This window comes from Manis javanica, chromosome 16 (genome assembly GCF_040802235.1).
Source record: "Manis javanica isolate MJ-LG chromosome 16, MJ_LKY, whole genome shotgun sequence".
Taxonomy (NCBI): Eukaryota; Metazoa; Chordata; class Mammalia; order Pholidota; family Manidae; genus Manis; species Manis javanica.
In genome coordinates this window covers 56,088,515-56,106,324 of record NC_133171.1, presented here as the reverse complement: position 1 = coordinate 56,106,324, position 17,810 = coordinate 56,088,515, and the positions used below count along the sequence as shown (strand labels likewise).

Genomic DNA, 17,810 nt, shown 5'->3' with positions numbered 1-17,810 from the left:
CCATTTGCCTCTTTCTCTGCAGAGCTTTTCTCCTGACTGGGGGTCTGGCTAAGGAAGGACCTATCTCCAATTAGGTCTGGTTTTCCTGGTTCTCAGCCTTCCGTTCTGCATTAATGTTGCTCTAAAAGCTTGTGACAATTTATAAGTAAATGTTGGGATTACAGTAAGAGTTCAGGAAGTTACTGTGGTGCTTCTCCCACCAGGGTCCACTGTGTGGGTCAGTTTAGGTCCTTGCTCAGCTGTCCTCATCAAGTAGAAAGTCTGAGCAGGTGGCCAACTCTCTCTGCCTTACCCCATCAGCACACTCTACATTGGTGCTCAGATCAACCACAGGAACTCAGTGTGGTGACTCCTGAATTCAGGGGTGACTTAGGAGCTGGCCTCAGACCTGGAATGTTCCTTATGCCTTCAGGACTTCTTGCAGGCCCACGCCTCCCATGGTGTCCCAGCACAGGAATGTACTGTGTGGCCTGAGCAGAGAGCTTCCTTCCTGAATTCAGAGCTCTTGTCACCTGGGCGCTCTTAAATGTAAGGCTTGGAAAGTGTTCTCTTTGAGGCACTTTTTGTCACCATGCACAGGGTCTGGGGAGGCTCCTGCACCAGCAGTCACCACAGCTCAGGTACAAAGGTGAGGCTAACAGGTAATGGTCATAAGCTGACCGCAGTTACTTTTCCATCTATGAAGTGGGTGTAAGCAGTAACCACCTCAGTAGAATAGAAAGTCCAGAAAGAGTCTTGGGAACACAGGAATTTAGGATACATCAGAGGTCATTTCAGATTGGTGGGAAAAGATAGCTCATTCAAGAAATGGACAACTTGTTGCTTGGGAAAAAAGTGGATCCTGACCCTTAAACCTCATATCATAATAAATTTCAGATCTGGTAAAGATTTAATTGTAAAAATGAAACTGTAAAATTACAGGAAAATGTAGATGAATTGTTTAAAAATATTGGAGGGGGAGGTCTAAGACTGACAGAACTGAGAATCTCTACAAGAAAAGTTGAGTGCATTCGGGTTCATTCAAACAGATTTCTGCAGAAAGGCAACATAAAAGTGAAATGAAATGACAGACTGGAAAAACGAATGTCTCATTGTATCTTTTATCTGAAAGATTAATTTCCTTACTTTAAAGAATTCCTACAAGTCAAATATAGAAGAGACCAACAAGCCTATGGACAAACACCTGAAGGATATAAGCAGGTAACCCCTGGAAAGAAACTACAGATGCTCCCCATACGTGCAGACAAGAGCACTGGGGGCATCCCAGCCCTATGTGTACATACCATGTGACCCTGCTCTCCAGGCCCTGCTTCCTGAGCTATAAAATGGGAGTCCCTGCTACTAAATGGGTCAGCGGGCATAAAGCACATAGAACATGGAGTTAGGGGTGAGTGCTATGTGAATGCTTGACAGATAAAATGTGAAAAGGTGCTCCAGCACCCTAGGAGTGCAGTTACCATGATAAGAAACATGCCGTGATCAGCCGTTTCTCCAGTGTTGCTGCCATGTAAGGCATCTACAGTCATACCATTGACGGGAGTATAAATACCAGACTTCTAAATTCACATACCGTTTTTTAACCAAGCAATTTCTCTTCTTGATAACCATCTAGAAATGCCATCTACAGGGGTATTCATGCAGCAACTTGCGTAGAAACAGAAATTGGAAACAATCATCCTTCACAGGGAACTGGTTAAATAATTTATAATGTGTCCAATCCCTAGGTGATGGTGCAGCTTTAGAAAAAGAGGCAGGACTGATGGACAGTGACTGCATTGGGGTGTGGGTGGGGACTTGATAATATGGGTAAATGTAGTAACCACACTGTTTTTTCATGTGAAACCTGCATAAGAGTGTATATCAATCATACCTTAATAAAAACATTATAAAAAAAAGAAAAAGAGGCAGGTCTGCATATACTGATGCGGAGCTGTCTCCTGGGTAACAGGCATTGCCTCATTTTACTGCACTTCACAGATACCGAAGTTTTTCAATTTGTTTTTTACAAGTTAAAAGTCTGTGGCAACCCTGCAGTTGAGCAATCTTATCAGCGCCCTTTTTCCAACAATATTTGCTTACTTCTGCGGTGTTGAATTTTGTTAATTCTCACAATATTTCAGATTTTTAAACTATTATTATATTTGTTATGGTAATCTATGATCAGTGATCTTTCGTGTTACTATTGTAATTTTTTTAAGGTACCTAAAACCATGCCCATATTAGACAGCGAACTTAATTGATGAATGTTGTGTGTGTTCTGACTGTCCCACGAACCTACTGTTCCCTTGTCTCTCCCCCTCCTGGGGCCTCCCTGTTCTCTGAGATGACAGTATTGAAATTAGGCCAATTAATAACTCTATAATGACCTTTAAGTGTTCAAGCAAAAGGAAGAGGTGCACATGTCTTACTCTAAGTCAAAAGCTAGAAGTGATTAAACTTAGTGAGGAGGGCATGTTGAAAGCCTAGACTGTCCAAAAACTAGGCCTCTTGCACCAAACAGTTGGCCAAGTTGTGAATGCAAAGGAAAAGTTCTGGGAGGAAATTAAAGATGCTACTCCAGTGAACATGTAAATGATAAGAGAGTGAAACAGCCTGTTGTTGATATGGAGAAAGTGTGAGTGGTCTGGATGGAAGATCAAACCAACCACAACCTTCCCTTAAATGAAAGCCTAATCTAGAACAAGGCTCTAACTCTACAATTCTAGGAAGGCGGAGAGATGTGAGGAAGCTGCAGAAGAAAGGTTGGAAGCCATCACAGGTTGGTTCATGAGGTGTGAGGAAAGAAGCCGTCTCCATAACATCAAGGTGCCAGGTGAAGCAGCAAGTGCTGATGGAGAAGCTGCAGAAGGTTCTCCAGAAGATCTAGCTAAGGTCATTAATGAAGGTGGCTGCACTAAACAACAGATTTTCAGTGTAGACGACACAGCTTCCATTGGAAGAAGATGCCAAGTAAGACTTTCATAGCTGGAAAGGGGAAGTCAGTGCCTGCCTTCAAAAGTTCAAAGGGCAGGCTGACTCTCTCATTTAGGGCTCATGCAGCTTGTGATTGTAAATGGAAGCCAGTGCCTATTGACCATTCTGAAAATCCTAGGGCCCTTAAGGGATGCTAAAGCTACTCTGCCTGTGCTCTGTAAATGGAACCACAAAGCTCAGATGATAGCATATCTGTTTACAAAATGCTCTTCTGAATAATTTAAATCCACTGTTGAGACTTACTGCTCAGAAAAAAGATTCCTTTTTATTACTATGCATGGGTAATGCACTTGGTTATCCAAGAGCTCTGTTGGAGACATGAGATGAACATTGTTTTCACTGCTAATACAGCATCTGTTCTGCAGCCCTTGGGTCATGGAATCATTGCAACTTTCAGGTCTTATTATTTAATAAATATATGTCATGAAACTATAGCTTCCATAGAGAGTGATTCCTCTTATGGATCTGGTCAGAGTAAATTGAAAACCCTCTGGAAGGATTCACCATTCTAAATGTCATTAAAAATTTATGTGATTCATGTGAAGACGTCAAATATCAACATTAACAGGAGTTTGGAAAAGTTGATTCCAACCTACATGGATGACTCTGAGGGATTCAAGATTTCAGTGGAGGAGGTGACTGCATAAGTGGTGGAAATAGCAAGAGAATTAGAATTGAATTGGGGCCTGATGATGTGACTGAATTGCTGACATCTCATGATCAAATTTGGTCAGACAGAGAATTGCCTGTTGTGAATAAAGCAAAGCAAGTGGTTTCTGGAGATGAAATCTACCCCTGATGAAGATGCTGTGAAGATGGTTGAAATGACAACAAAGGACTCAGAATATTACATGAACCTAGTTGATAAAGCAGCAGCAGGGTCTGAGAGGATTGACTTGTTTTGAAGGAAGTTCTGCTGTGGGTAAAATGCTGTCAAACAGCATCACATGCTGTGGAGAAATCATTCATGAAAGAAGAGTCAGTCAATGAGACAACTTCATTGTCTTATTTTCAGAAATTGCCACAGCCACCCCACCCTTCAGCACCCACCACCCAGATCAGTCAGCAGCCACCAACATCAAGGCAGGACCCTCCACCAGCAAAAAGATTAACACAAGCTGAAAGCTCAGATGATGATTAGCATGTTTTAGCAAGTATTTTAAATTATTTTTAGACATAATGCTATTGCACACTTAGCAGACTACAGCATAGGTAAACATAACTTTCACATGCACTGGGAAACCAGCAAATTCACTGGACTCATTTTATTGCAATATTCACATTTTTCTGGTGTCTGGAACCAGACCCACAATATCTCCAAGGTGTGCTTGTATATTAAGTAGTAAGAATAAGGTGTCAAAAAGCAGCACAAGAATTACATGTGCATACAAATGAAGTAAGTGTACACATGTGTGTGTGTGCCCAGCTGGGCTGTGGAGTGACCCCCCAGGAGAGTGCTAACAGTCGTTGCCTGTCAGAGCACTGTGGCTAAAAGCAGGGCAGAACTGTGAATCTCATGTATCATCATCTGAAACAACCTATCATGACACTATTGTGAGTTATGAAAGACAGCATCATAGGTGTTAGGAGTGGGAGGACAGTCAGACTGCCTTAAATCTTAGCTCCACCACCAGATGTGTGACTTCAGGCACATTTCTGGCTTCTATGTGCCTCATTTTCCTCCTCTGTAAAAATAGGATTAAAACAACCTAACACACAGGGTGGTGTGAGCATGAAATGAGATGGACCCCTTGTAGAAGCACTCAGCCTGTCATGCAATAAAGATTCAGTGACAAACAGCCTTCCTCCTCACACCGTTGCCACACTTAGTGCCGAGCAGTGGGGGCCCTGTAATGCCATCAGCTGTCCTGTCAGGTTCAGTGGAGGTCAGGGAAAGCCATCCCACCTGGGCTCAGCTCTGACCCTCCTTGCCTCCTTTCCCGGGCAGAGAAGCTTGTGTGGCTGTCCCAGCCTTGAGCCATGGAGAGGTTGGTTCCTTGGGTGCCTGCCTCTGCCGCCAGCTGTAGCCTCCAAATTGGGAAGGCACATGTGTGTGGACCCTTCGGGTTAGTCCTTGGATGGTTGTGGGACCTGCTTCCCGGGGAAATGCACATACATGCAAAGGTGGGCTACGGCTTGTGCCCAGGCCTGAGCATTCACTGCCTGCCCTCATCCTGTCTGTTTGGGCCAGGTTGGCACCCTCTGCCTGGCCTGCTCTTGAGCCCCAGCATGTCCAGCTGCTCTGGGAGCCACTTAGGTGGGAGCGGGCAGTCTGGGCAGATGTGTCTGTTGCTTCCTCAGCCTCCTGCTTGCATAGGCCTCTTGGTGCTTGTGGCAATGGACAGGAGTTTGGCGAGGGCCTGAAAAAGGCTGGCTCCCAGGTAGCCAGTGGCCAGCAGTTCAGGAGGGCCCTCATGTTCTCCTTTTTGCTTCCAGGGGTCTAATGTGATGGAAGAGCAAGACCTGCGGGAGATTGGCATCAGTGACTCCCAGCACCGGCGGAAGCTGCTGCAGGCTGCAAGGTCCCTACCCAAGGTGACTGCTGGCAGCTGTGCCAAAGCCAGGGCTATCGCCTCCCACTAGCTGGACCCAGAAGGGGAAGGAGCTGGGGCTGGGGCGTGCAGATCTCTGGCACTGCCCACCCTCCTTATGGGAATCCCACGGCAGCATAACAGTCCTTTTTACATGTCACGTGTAGAGGCCCTAAAGAGTCATCAGAGCACTAGGAACAACTGAGGACCTGGCCTAGGCTCAGGAGGGAGGCTCCAGACCTCTGTCTGCCATGAGAGCTGATGCCCACAGGCTTGGCCTGTCTGCTGGAACCCCTTAGAGGTCTCTCCTGACTTACTCAAGATCACAGCAGCCTGCCTTGACCCCTGCTGTCAGGCCCTCCCCAGGAAGGCCCTGGGGCTCTCAGGGCAACAGGCAGACACACTCTGCCTGGATCCAGGTGCTGGTAGTCCTAAGCCTCCCCCTCGACTGTGCTTGTCCCTTCTATGTGTCCAGAGCTCAGGAAGCACAAACAAGTCCCAGCAGTGAGACCAATACCCGCCTCACAGACACACGCCATATTCTTGTCCCACCAGGTCAGTGACCTTGTCAAAGCACAGTGGGGAGCCTGCAAACCCTCCTCCCCATCTAGCCTTATATGTAGGGCTGTCTTCCCCAGACTTGGGGTGCTCTGGTGGCCCCCACTTCTCAGATGGGGAAACTGAGACCACAGTGGTGATGGAAAGGACTGTCTGAGGGAGGGCTCAGGGTGCTGAGGACCCAGGCCCACAGGCCCCTCCTTGGCCCTCAGGAGCTGTCTTAAACCTGCCCCAGTGTGGTCTGTGTGCTGGCTGGAGCCCCTGGTCCCTGGTGTCCTGTCCATGAGTGCTGAGATGTCAGTCCTACCTCCCCTTGCCCTGCAGGTGAAGGCTCTGGGCTGTGATGGAAACAGTCCCCCATCAGTGCCCTCCTGGCTGGAATCTCTGGGGCTGCAGGACTACGTCCATTCCTTTCTGTCGAGTGGCTACAGCTCTGTTGACACTGTGAAGAACCTCTGGGAACTGGAGCTTGTCAATGTGAGTACAGCCTGTGTTCAGGCTGGCCTGGCCACTTCTGAAGTACGAGCATCTCTGGGCTGCCAGCTTGGCCTGTGAGGGTGAGGTCAGCTGGAGGGCACTTGACCTGGGCCCTGCCTGATCCTTCCCTTGCTCCCCACCCCATCCAGGTTCTAAAGGTTCACCTGCTCGGCCATCGCAAGCGCATCATCGCCTCCCTCGCAGACAGACCCTACGAGGAGCCGCCTCAGAAGCCCCCACGGTTCTCCCAGCTGAGAGTGAGTTGAGGAGGGATGGACAAGGATTTGTGTTCTCTTGTGTTGTTCAGTGTGCCCCTGGGCCCAGACCAAGAGCGGAGCACGGCGGGGGTTGGTTATGCATCAGCGACATGCCTCCCGTCTTCATCAGCGAAGCTTGAGATGGCATGACCCCTAACCAAGGGCCCAGTCTACATACTGGTAGCAGGTAAAGTGTTGGGCAAAGTAGGAAAACAATATCCAGGTGACTGGGTGCTGCCGAGTGTTAACTTCAGCAGAGGCGGAGGGGCCCCCTTTCAGGCAGGCTGACATGAACCTGAGACAAAGCTTGGAATACACAGCAGGACTGGGCCCTCCCACCTTGCCCAAAGTAAAATCCCTGCGGAGTGGGTAAGAGAACCTCACAGATGCTGGAGCCAGGTGATCCCTGCCTGCAAAGCAGGTCAGCCTCTGCGAGCCCAAGGCCCAGGATGAGCTCTGCCCCACACCTGGGAGGCTGAGCGAGCCACCCACGGGCAGGAACGAGCCCTTGAGGGCTGGGCCCCTACAGGGCCCCCCGTGCCTCAGCCCCTGTACGACCAGCAGCCTCGGAAAGTGGCCATTACTTTGTCCTATTTTTGCATGAGGCTGAGGTCCAGACTGGTTCTGAGAACTATGCAGCTAACATCCCAATATGAAAACTGAGGAGACTGATCTGTATTCTGTGAGGCGGCACCTCAGTGTGCCGACAGGCGGCGCTGCGCTTTCTCAGGAAAGCTCTATGGGTTGTTCACATGCCCCAGAGAGCGTGTCTGGATGTGACCATGATATTATCTTTGGTACATTTGAAATCGGCTTCCCAGCCCTGAAACCACCTCTCTTCCTGTAAGGCGCCCGGCCACAGAGAGTACAAGTGAACCAGGGACGCCATGGGGGCTGCTGGCCTGCAGGACTGGGTTGTCCGGGCTTCCTGGCTCCAGGACAAATCTGGTTGCTTTGATTGTTCCCAGGCTGGCCCAGTAGCCGTCTCCCCCCAGGCTCCTGGCCCAGCATGCCATTCTCTTGGCGCCTCCTTGGCACTGTGCTGGTTCTCACTGATGTCTGCCTGTACCAGCCCAGGACTGGCTGATGACCACAACCCAGGGCCTGGCCTGATGAGTTCCAAGTTTCACCTGGGTTTCTCCCCACTACAGTGCCAAGACTTACTCTCCCAGACATCGTCCCCCCTGAGCCAGAACGATTCCTGCGCTGGACGGTCCGCTGACCTGTTGCTACCTCCTGGGGACACGGGCAGGAGGCGGCAGGACAGTCTTCATGACCCTGCAGCACTTTCTCGGGCGGAACGCTTCAGAATCCAGGTGGGGCAGGAGGGGGTCTGCAGACAGGGGTTCCCCTCATTCCTCTGGGCAGGGCAGGGCCTCCCAGACCCTTGCCCTGCCCCGAGTCCTTGCCAGCCTCAGGCATGGGAGGAAGACAGCAGCCTCCTCGCCTCCTCACCGGTGCCAGGCACCCAGTCCCGCGCCCCTGGTGCCGTGACCACATGCCTCACTTCTGCTGTCACTGCTCGGGCCTCCTGTGTCTCATGTGGCCTGGACTGCCATGCTCAGAAGAAAGGAGGCTCCTCTTTGAGGACAGTCAATTACCATGCAGCCTCTCAGTTTCTCCCCATCTCAGCCCCTTCCTCCCTTACCCATCTGTTGCAGAGCTGCTTTCTCTCTCCTGCATCTCCACACCCTGCTGCCCCACCTGCCCAGCAAACTGCAGCCCAGATCAGACAGTTTTTCCAGCCCCATTTTGATGCCCAGTGGTGGGTGCAGCTGCCACCCACATTCAGTGCCATCAACCCTCATGCACACCAGCCTCTGCTGGGCCCTTGGCCTGGGTAGGCCCAATACCCATTCCTAGCTCACCCATTCAGGGTATTGCTTTCAGGGCTCCCAGGTTTATTCAAGACTTGCCTGTCCTACCTCCTGTCTTGCACAGATTCCAGGCTTTGTCTCTTGTTCCCCAGCTTGGCCCATTAGACGTAAGATTGACAGGTGTCCCCAGCCCCCCAGGGTGAACGTTAGGTTCACCCTTTTTTTTCTCGACTCACACTTCTCATTTCTGGCCTCTGGGGGTTTTCCTCACCTTTCCAGAAGCACAGTTGTGAATTTGGCAAGATTTACCAAGCGTGTTGTCTAGCGGTTGTAATGGCTCCATACGAGAGACTTTTGCACCTTGCTAGGAATGGAAGTCATAGATATGACCTGAATTTTTCCCCCTCTCCCCATTCCTACTAGTGCCCTAGTCAAGGATCCCATCTGCTCAAACATGGCTTGAAGCAGCCCCCTACCATCTCATCCCCCGCCCCAGCGTCTGCCTCGAGGATCACTACAGGATGCATCCCTAGCCATGGAAACTTCCCACCCCAGCATTTGGCCCAGGGGCCTTCACCTGGAGACAGGGCTTCCAGGGCTATTAATGGCTCCTGCTCCCTGTCCTTTGTGCCTTCCCACACAGGCTGTTTTCTCCTCACAGATTTTAGTCATTTCCCATTCTCATTAAGACATCTCAGACACCGTGGAGCCTTCCCAATGAGTACATCTCAGGTGGCTCATGTCCCTGCTTCTCCAACCTTTTCTCTGGCATAGATAGGCCTCGCCTCTGCCCCAGTGCATTTGAATTGCTGGCTGCCTCCTGCCTCTCCACCTGACCTTTGAACTCCTTGGAGGTAGCTGGCTTCTTCCCCCTTGGGTGTGCTGGGCCTGGCAGGGAGCCTGTGAGAACACTGGAGTGGGCAAGCAGAGCAGTGATCCCACATGTTCTGCAGGAAGAGCACCGCGAGGCCAAGCTGACCCTTCGGCCCCCAAGCCTGGCCGCCCCCTATGCCCCTGTGCAGAGTTGGCAACACCAGCCAGAGAAGCTCATCTTCGAGTCCTGTGGTTACGAAGCCAATGTGAGTTGCACCTGCGCTCCCAACCTGGCCAGCCTCCCTGCTCCCTGCCCCTCCTGGCCAGGCCTGGAGCTAATGCTCTTTTCTCCTCCTCGGATGGTCCGAGCATCTGGGGGCAGGCAGGGTGGAGGGTGGGCAGGGCTCTGGGTGGGTTTAGCCAGAGAGGAAAAGGGACCCTGGCCAGGATGGGGAGGGGGCTATTGGGAGAGGGAAGCACCTGACTGTGGTCCCAAATTGGCTGGGTCGCCCCTTGGTGGTGACGCAGGACTTCCTAAGCCCGGCCACTGCTCGTTCCCACAGTACCTGGGCTCCATGTTGATCAAAGATCTTCGAGGGACAGAATCCACACAGGATGCCTGTGCCAAGATGCGGGTAGGTTGTGCATTGTGGGGCTGGCTAGGATGGAAGGCATCAAATGGGGCACCAGCGGCAGCCGCCTGGGTGCTGCCATGTGCGGAACAATGGGGAGGCTGGGGGCTGGGGGACCCAAGGGGCTTTGCCTGGAGAAGGGGCACCCAAAGGCCACTCCTTGTTTCCTATAGAAATCCACTGAGCACATGAAGAAGGTCCCCACCATCATCCTGTCCATCACGTACAAAGGTGTCAAATTCATCGATGCCTCGAGCAAGGTGTGCTTCTCACAAGCATGTTGGCCGGAGAGGACCCATCTCCCCATCCCTCAACTGCTGCCAGCTGGGTGTCTTCCCTAGAGTGTCCCCAGCCCATTTTTTTTTCTCTCTTTTTTTTTTTGGTATCATTAATCTACAATTACATGAGGAACATTTTGTTTACTAGGCTCCCCCCTTTACCAAGTCCCCCCCACACCCCATTAGTCACTGTCCATCAGTGTAGTGAGATGCTGTAAAATGACTGCTTGTCTTCTCTGTGTTGCACAGCCCTCCCCGTGCACCCCCCCACATTATACATGCTAATCATAAGGCCCCCTTTCTTCTTCCCCCCGCTTCTCCCTCCCTTCCCACCCATCTTCTCCATTCCCTTTCCTTTCCCTTTGGTAACTGTTAGTCCTTCCTTGGGTTCTGTGACTCTGCTACTGTTTTGTTCCTTCAGTTTTTCTTTGTTCTTATACTCCACAGATGAGTGAAATCATTTGGTATTTGTCTTTCTCCGCCTGGCTTATTTCACTGAGCATAATACCCTCTAGCTCCATCCATGTTGTGGCAAATGGTAGGATTTGTTTTCTTCTTATGGCTGAGTAATATTCCATTGTGTATATGTACCACCTCTTCTTTACCGATTCATCTACTGATGGACACTTAGGTTGCTTCCGTTTCTTGGCTATTGTAAATAGTGCTGCAATAAACATAGGGGTGCATCTGTCTTTTTCAAACTGGACTACTGCATTTTTAGGGTAAATTCCTAGGAGTGGAATTCCTGGGTCAAACGGTATGTCTATTTTGAGCTTTTTGAGGAACCGCCATACTGCTTTCCACAATGGTTGAACTAATTTACATTCCCACCAGCAGTGTAGGAGGGTTCCCCTTTCTCCACAACCTCGCCAACATTTGTTGTTGTTTGTCTTCTGGATGGTGGCGATCCTTACTGGTATGAGGTGATATCTCATTGTGGTTTTAATTTGCATTTCTCTGATGACTAGCAATGTGGAGCATCTTTACATGTGTCTGTTGGCCATCTGAATTTCTTCTTTGGAGAACTGTCTGTTCAGCTCCACTGCCCATTTTTTAATTGAATTGTTTGCTTTTTGTTTGTTGAGGTGCGTGAACTCTTTATATATTTTGGATGTCAACTCTTTATCGGATCTGTCACTTATGTATATATTCTCCCATACTGTAGGATGCCTTTTTTCTTCTATTGGTGGTGTTTGCTATACAGAAGCTTTTCAGCTTGATATAGTCCCACTTGTTCATTTTTGCTTTTGTTTCTCTTGCCCGGGGAGATATGTTCATGAAGAAGTCGCTCATGTTTACATCCAAGAGATTTTTGCCCATGTTTTTTCCAAAGAGTTTTATGGTTTCATGGCTTACATTCAGGTCTTTGATCCATTTCGAATTTACTTTTGTGTATGGGGTTAGACAATGATCCAGTTTCATTCTCTCACATGTAGCTGTCCAGTTTTGCCAACACCAGCAGCTGTTGAAGAGGCTGTCAGTTCCCCACTGTATGTCCATGGCTCCTTTATCATATATTAATCGAACATACATGTTTGGGTTAATGTTTGGAGACTCTGTTCTGTTCCACTGGTCTGTGGCTCTGTTCTTATGCCAGTACCAAATTGTCTCGATTACTGTGGCTTTGTAGTAGAGCTTGAAGTTAGGGAGCGAGATCCCTCCCACTTTATTCTTCCTTCTCAGGATTGCTTTGGCTACTCAGGGTTTTTGGTGGTTCCATATGAATTTTAGGAACTATTTGTTCCAGTTCATTGAAGATTGCTGTTGGTAATTTGATAGGGATTGCATTAAATCTGTAGATTGCTTTGGACAGGATGGCCATTTTGACAATATTAATTCATCCTAGCCAAGAGCATGGGATGAGTTTCCATTTGTTAGTGTCCTCTTTAATTTCTCTTAAGAGTGTCTTGTAGTTTTCAGGGTATAGGTATTTCACTTCCTTGGTTAGGTTTATTCCTAGGTGTTTTATTCTTTTAGATGCAATTGTGAATGGAATTGTTTTCCTGGTTTCTCTATTAGTTCATTGTTAGTGTATAGGAAAGCCTCAGCTTTCTGTGCATTAATTTTGTATCCTGCAACTTTGCTGTATTCCGATATCAGTTCTAGTAGTTTTGGAGTGGAGTCTTTAGGGTTTTTTATGTACAATATCATGTCATCTGCAAATAGTGACATCTGTGTTCATCAGGGATATTGGTCTGTAATTTTCTTTTTTGGTGGGGTCTTTGCCTGGTTTTGGTATTAGGGTGGTGCTGGCTTCATAGAATGAGTCTGCAAGTATTCCCTCTTCTTCTATTTTTTGGAAAATGTTAAGGAGAATGGGTATTATGTCTTCTCTGTATGTCTGATAAAACTCCACGGTAAATCCATCTTGCCCAGGAGTTTTGCTCTTGGATAGTTTTTTGATTACCGATTCAATTTCTTTGCTGTTAATTGGTCTGTTTAGATTTTCTGTTTCTTCCGTGGTCAGTCTTGGAAGGTTGTATTTTTCTAGGAAGTTGTCCATTTCTTCTAAGTTTTCCAGCTTGTTAGCATATTCTCTAATAATTCTTTGTATTTCTGTGGGGTCCCCAGCCCTTTTTATTCCTCGTCATTCCCACCACCCAGTGTGGTGCATGACTCTCAGTTGCCACTTAACCTGATCCCAGGACCCTGCTCTAGTGACAGCAACAGCTTACCTTCCTCAGCATGGGCTGTCGGCCCCACCTCCCCATTCTCAGGCTCTTAATGGTGCAAACCCTTTAGTGAGCAAAGGGCTCCTCATACACCTTACACTTGGTACCCCACCTCCCAATTACCCAGAAGGCAGAAGGGGCTGGGAGCTGCGGTGGGATGTGAGCATTTTACTCCCTCAGTTGCTGTGATCAAAGGTGGAGACCCGAAACCTAAATTTGGTGAGGCTAGACACTGCCCCCTACCCCAACCCAACAAAAACAGGGAGCAGTAGTGGTATTGGGTTAATGTCCTAGGTGGGGAGAGGCGTGGCCTCAGGGAGCTGAGGATCCCAGCCCTCCTTTCCTGGCAGAATGTCATCGCGGAGCATGAGATCCGGAACATTTCCTGTGCCGCCCAGGACCCAGAGGACCTCTGTACCTTTGCCTACATCACCAAGGACCTGCAGACCAGCCACCACTATTGCCATGTCTTCAGCACGGTGGACGTGGTGAGTAGGGCCCTGCAGCCGGAGGTACTACGTCAAGGCAGCCTCAGCTCAGTGCTATACCGGCACCTGCGCCAGGCACTTTGGTTCCTGGAGCCTCAGCAGCTTTCCAGTCTAGTCCAGTCCCCTTTACAGTGATGAGACAGAAGCAGAGAACAGATGGCTTATCCAGGGTTCTCATGATAGGTTCCTGCTTCTTGAGCCAAGTGTTTCTTAGGTCAGCCAAGGCCTCTGTCTCCCCTGGACTGTTTGTCAACCCACCACCCTAATTCCCCAGCCCTCCAGCTGGGCAGCCTTCCTGCCATGCCCTCTTCCTCCCTCTTGCAGGCAATGGTGCTTTCCTGGCAGTTTCTTCTCAGGCTGGGCTCTGGTGCTGTCGGGCTGAGGGCAGCCATTGGTACATGCTGCCCCCAGGGACAGGAGTGCAGCAGAGACTCCCTCTACCCTGAGACAAGGGCCCAGGCCCTCTCCTCACCCACTGACTTGTGTCCAGGCCCCTATTGCCCTTAGGGAGAGTAACTAATTCCCAAATCTCTGGAGGCTTCTAGAACACAGATGGTTCATGCATTCCCAGCCCCAGGACCTCAGTGCTTGCTCAGGTGCAGAGTCCTGGCTCTGCCACTTGCTAGCTGTGTGATCTTAGAAACGTCACTTCTCCCAGCAGCTCATCTGTAAAGTGGATGTAATGGCACCAACTTCAAAGGGTTGTTTTGAAGATTAAATGAGGTAATCCACCCAGTACCTGTAATTTCTGGACTCTTCTGTGTAGCTTACATTCTCCAAGTAGTCAGTTATGCTCTAACACGACACTTGTGTTCCTCAGGATCACTGAGTGGTGTGAGATTACCAGGGTTATGGGAGAAAGGGGCACAACACTCAGAAACAGTCAGTGACACATTAGAAAAAGGTAGACACTTAGCACATTTATTCATTAAGTGTTAAGAAATACATACATACTACAGTAAATGTGACACTCTACCTGAGGAAAACTGCAAGATGATATGTGGAAGTGTGTGCCTGCCCTCCCGCCAGCCTGCATGCCCAAGCAAGAGGACAAAAGGGGACTAGACAGAGAGAGAAGAGCAGCAGTTCAGTCGGAGGACGGGGCCGAGGGTGAGCTGCAGGGCAGCAGCCAGGTGGGCCCTGGTGAGGAAGCTGAGCCACCAGGGCTGGGCAGTGTGGCTCAATGTCATCCTGACACAGGCACGTTTTGTGTGTTTCCAGGCGAGCTGGGCTGGCTGGGTGCATTTTGTGCCTTCACCTAGTGTTTGTCTCCGATGGAGTCATGCATGCGGAAGCACAAATGCATGTTATGCTCAGATTGTTCCCTAATGTATAGATCACCTTGGGACAAATTTGTGTTCTCAACACATGTTCAGCACAATAGGCTCATTACCTCTTCACGTGCTGCTCAGGCTCTGAGGCCAGGACAGGTGTAGGACAGGTGTTAGAGAAAAGGGATGAGCAGCTTCTCAGTCTTACCTGCTTAAACTTTGCCATTTCCTCCCAGAATCTGACCTACGAGATTATCCTGACTCTGGGGCAGGCATTTGAGGTGGCCTATCAGCTAGCTCTGCAGGCCCAGAAGTCCAGGCCCACCGGGGCCTCTGCAGCTGAGACGATTGAAACAAAATCTTCCAAACCCGTGCCTAAGCCTCGGGTGGGCATGAGGAAGTCAGCGGTACGTGGCCCCAGTCACCAAGACTCCCCACCCCACTGGCCCCGGGATTTGAGGACTTGGGGTGGAGTCAGGCACGAGGAGGGGCTTCTCACTCTCAGACAGCTGGCCCCTCAGGAAATGGCCCATTAATTAGGTGCCCACCATGAGGGTGAGGTCCCTGTTCTCTGCCAGGAAGGCAACAGCAGCCTCTTTAACATAAGGTGGGCAGCTGTCCACCCCTGGGCTTCCTGCCTGCTCCCTTGCCAGGCTTCACCAGGGCCCAGACACAGTGGGGCTGCAGACAACATGGCCCATGGGTGAGCCCCCAGTAACAGCACCCCCTGTCTGTGTCTGCTTTGCTCTGCACCCCAGGTGCTGCTGCCCCCCGATAGTCGCTGTTGTTACTGTCACACCTGCACCACCCATCGTCCTTCCTACCTACCGTTGCCGTCTGTTAGTCCTGGAGTCAAGGTCTTTACATCTCCTGCTGTCTATGTGTCAGTCCCCGAAATGACCGTGAGCTTTCTGAGACTACAGTGGCCTCCCGCTCTGCCTGCATGATGTTCTTTCCTGAGCGGCCCTCCTGTTGACCCTGTCTGTGCTTTAGCCCTCTGTCCTCTGCCATGTGACCTCTCTCCAGAGGTCTGGGGTGCCTGCTGTGGTCTTGCCGAGAGTGCGCTTTCTGACCCTGCAGAGGGACCTGAGGCTTGGAGTTTCAAAACCCTTACCCCTTCCTGCCACTGTGAACAGATTTGGGGCTTAGAACGTGATGTTCAGGTAGGGCAAGGCTCCTTAGAGCAACCCTAAGGATCCCTGGGAGAAGTTGACCCTGGTGAGGTCTAGAGGTGGCCTTCCCATGGTGCTCCAGGGAAGGTGTCACTTCTGCCACACTCCATCCCACCCCCAGGGAGCTTGCACCTCGGCTGAAGAGAACAAGGTCTGTGCGTCATGCCCCTCATGCAGACGTGAGAGCAGCCATGGCCTCGGGGTGTGGAAGGGGCAGCTGGGCCCTGTTGCCCCTGGCCAAGGCACAGCACCTCTCTCTGACTCTTCACTCTTTTTCCTTGGCAGTTGGACCCACCCAACATGGACTCAGATGCCCAGTCCCATGCCAGCGTCTCCTGGATTGTGGACCCCAAACCAGACTCTAAGCGGAGCCTCAGCACCAAGTATGAGACCACTATCTTCTAACCACCCACTCCCTGTCTCCACTAGTCTCACTGTGCCTTGCCATCCAATCTGTTTGCTGTTCTCAACTCTCCTTCCAGCTGCTGACGCCAAGGCCCCGACCCCCTCGGGACCTGCTCTCCTGGGCAGCAGCTCTAGACACTGCATATTCCCAGCTTGTACCTACCACCACCGGACACTGTGAACTCCCCCCTGGGCTAGTGCAGCTTGGCGGGGTGGGGCGGGACTGCCTTTGCAGTGGGCACCAGGAAGTCTAAGGGGGCCCCGTTGCACCCAGGAAGCCTCAGCGGGCAGGCACTATGAATCCTGAATCCTGAGGGGGGCGCAGTCCTTGAGCAGAGTCCAGACAGTACCAGTGACCACTCCCTCTGAGCGGGCCAGCTCTGTCCACCATCCTCTCTTCTGCGCAGAGCCACAGCTGGGTGCCGCTGCCAAGTGCTAATCGCTTTTCCCTACACTACCAACCACTGTGACCATCTGGTGCCAGAATCCCCCTGCAGTCTGTTCTCAGCTGGCCTGCAGCCCTGTCCCTTGCTCCTGTGCTCTAAGGTGCTGGCCTCCCCCTGTGAGACCCTGAACTTTCTGTGAGGGCCCAAAGCCCGTGCCAGGCCCCTGGAATAGACCTGATTCCAGAGCACAGGGCTCTGAGCACCTGAACACCCTTAGGCTGGCTTCCCTCAGCAGGCTTCTTGGTCCCAATGGGTCTTCCACTCCAAGGACTGGGATGGCATGGATGTGGTCGGCCCCTCACATCTTCACCAGTGAGTCACAAGACTGGCTCTGGAGTCTAGCTCACTGAGGAGGAAGGCCTTTCTGTAGAACCCAGCAAGAGGGAGGCCTGTGCCCTGCACACATGCAGCACCTTTTCCCCTCACAGAACAGAACTGCTCGAGGAAAGGGGCCTGGCCGAACAACGCCCCTTGTCGTCCAGGAGCTGACACTTCTCCACAGTATGGGGGTCAGATAGCCGTTACCCAGCCCCCCTGGTCTACCGCCCCCAGCCTCTTGACGCCTCTAAGAGGAGGCTGTGTAGTTCATGTCCTCCAAGCAGTTCAGAAGCTGGGGTTGTGGAGTTGAGGCTTGGAAGATGCCCACATTCTCTGGTGTGGGCAAATCCGCTTAGACAGCAGGAGACAGGAAAGCAGTGGTTCCAGTAGGAAGCTGGCCAGACACAGCCTCATCCAGTGGGAAAGCCAGTAAGTTACAGCAGTTCGAGAGTTGAAGCCCAAGCGGCTAAAGCAGGGTGGGCCTCCTGTCTGCTGCCTGTCCTGTGCCTTCCCGGACAGATGCACTGAGCCCGAGGTGGCAGCGGCCTGGGAGCACTAAGAGCAGGCCACAGGGCCCTTGGGGGACTGTGAGGGACCTTCTGTTCTACTCCCCCACTTGTCTTTCTGCTTCCTCCATCTTGTGCAGGCCCCTTTGGTTAACCCTTTTCTTCCCCACCCCCCCCGTTGTGTTTGCTTCTGCCA

At 50.9% G+C, this 17,810-nt stretch overlaps 1 protein-coding gene across 8 annotated transcripts in view; it reads left to right on the top strand.

Annotated features, from left to right (window-relative positions):
• The window catches only part of ANKS1A (ankyrin repeat and sterile alpha motif domain containing 1A), a 319,903-nt gene that overhangs the window by 268,871 nt on the left and 33,222 nt on the right, over nt 1–17,810 (top strand). For 3 of the 8 annotated variants that reach the window (XM_073224983.1, XM_073224982.1, XM_037000738.2), the window contains 10 exons: nt 5,410–5,508; nt 6,387–6,539; nt 6,689–6,796; nt 7,948–8,112; nt 9,567–9,692; nt 9,990–10,061; nt 10,232–10,318; nt 13,359–13,496; nt 15,004–15,174; nt 16,225–16,322. In XM_073224983.1, the coding sequence (XP_073081084.1) occupies nt 5,410–5,508; nt 6,387–6,539; nt 6,689–6,796; nt 7,948–8,112; nt 9,567–9,692; nt 9,990–10,061; nt 10,232–10,318; nt 13,359–13,496; nt 15,004–15,174; nt 16,225–16,322 (1,217 nt within the window). Of the gene's footprint in view, nt 1–5,409; nt 5,509–6,386; nt 6,540–6,688; nt 6,797–7,947; nt 8,113–9,566; nt 9,693–9,989; nt 10,062–10,231; nt 10,319–13,358; nt 13,497–15,003; nt 15,175–16,224; nt 16,345–16,421; nt 17,807–17,810 lie in introns of those variants that run through there. The other 5 variants (XM_073224984.1, XM_037000742.2, XM_037000737.2 and 2 more) reach the window with 4 other exon arrangements.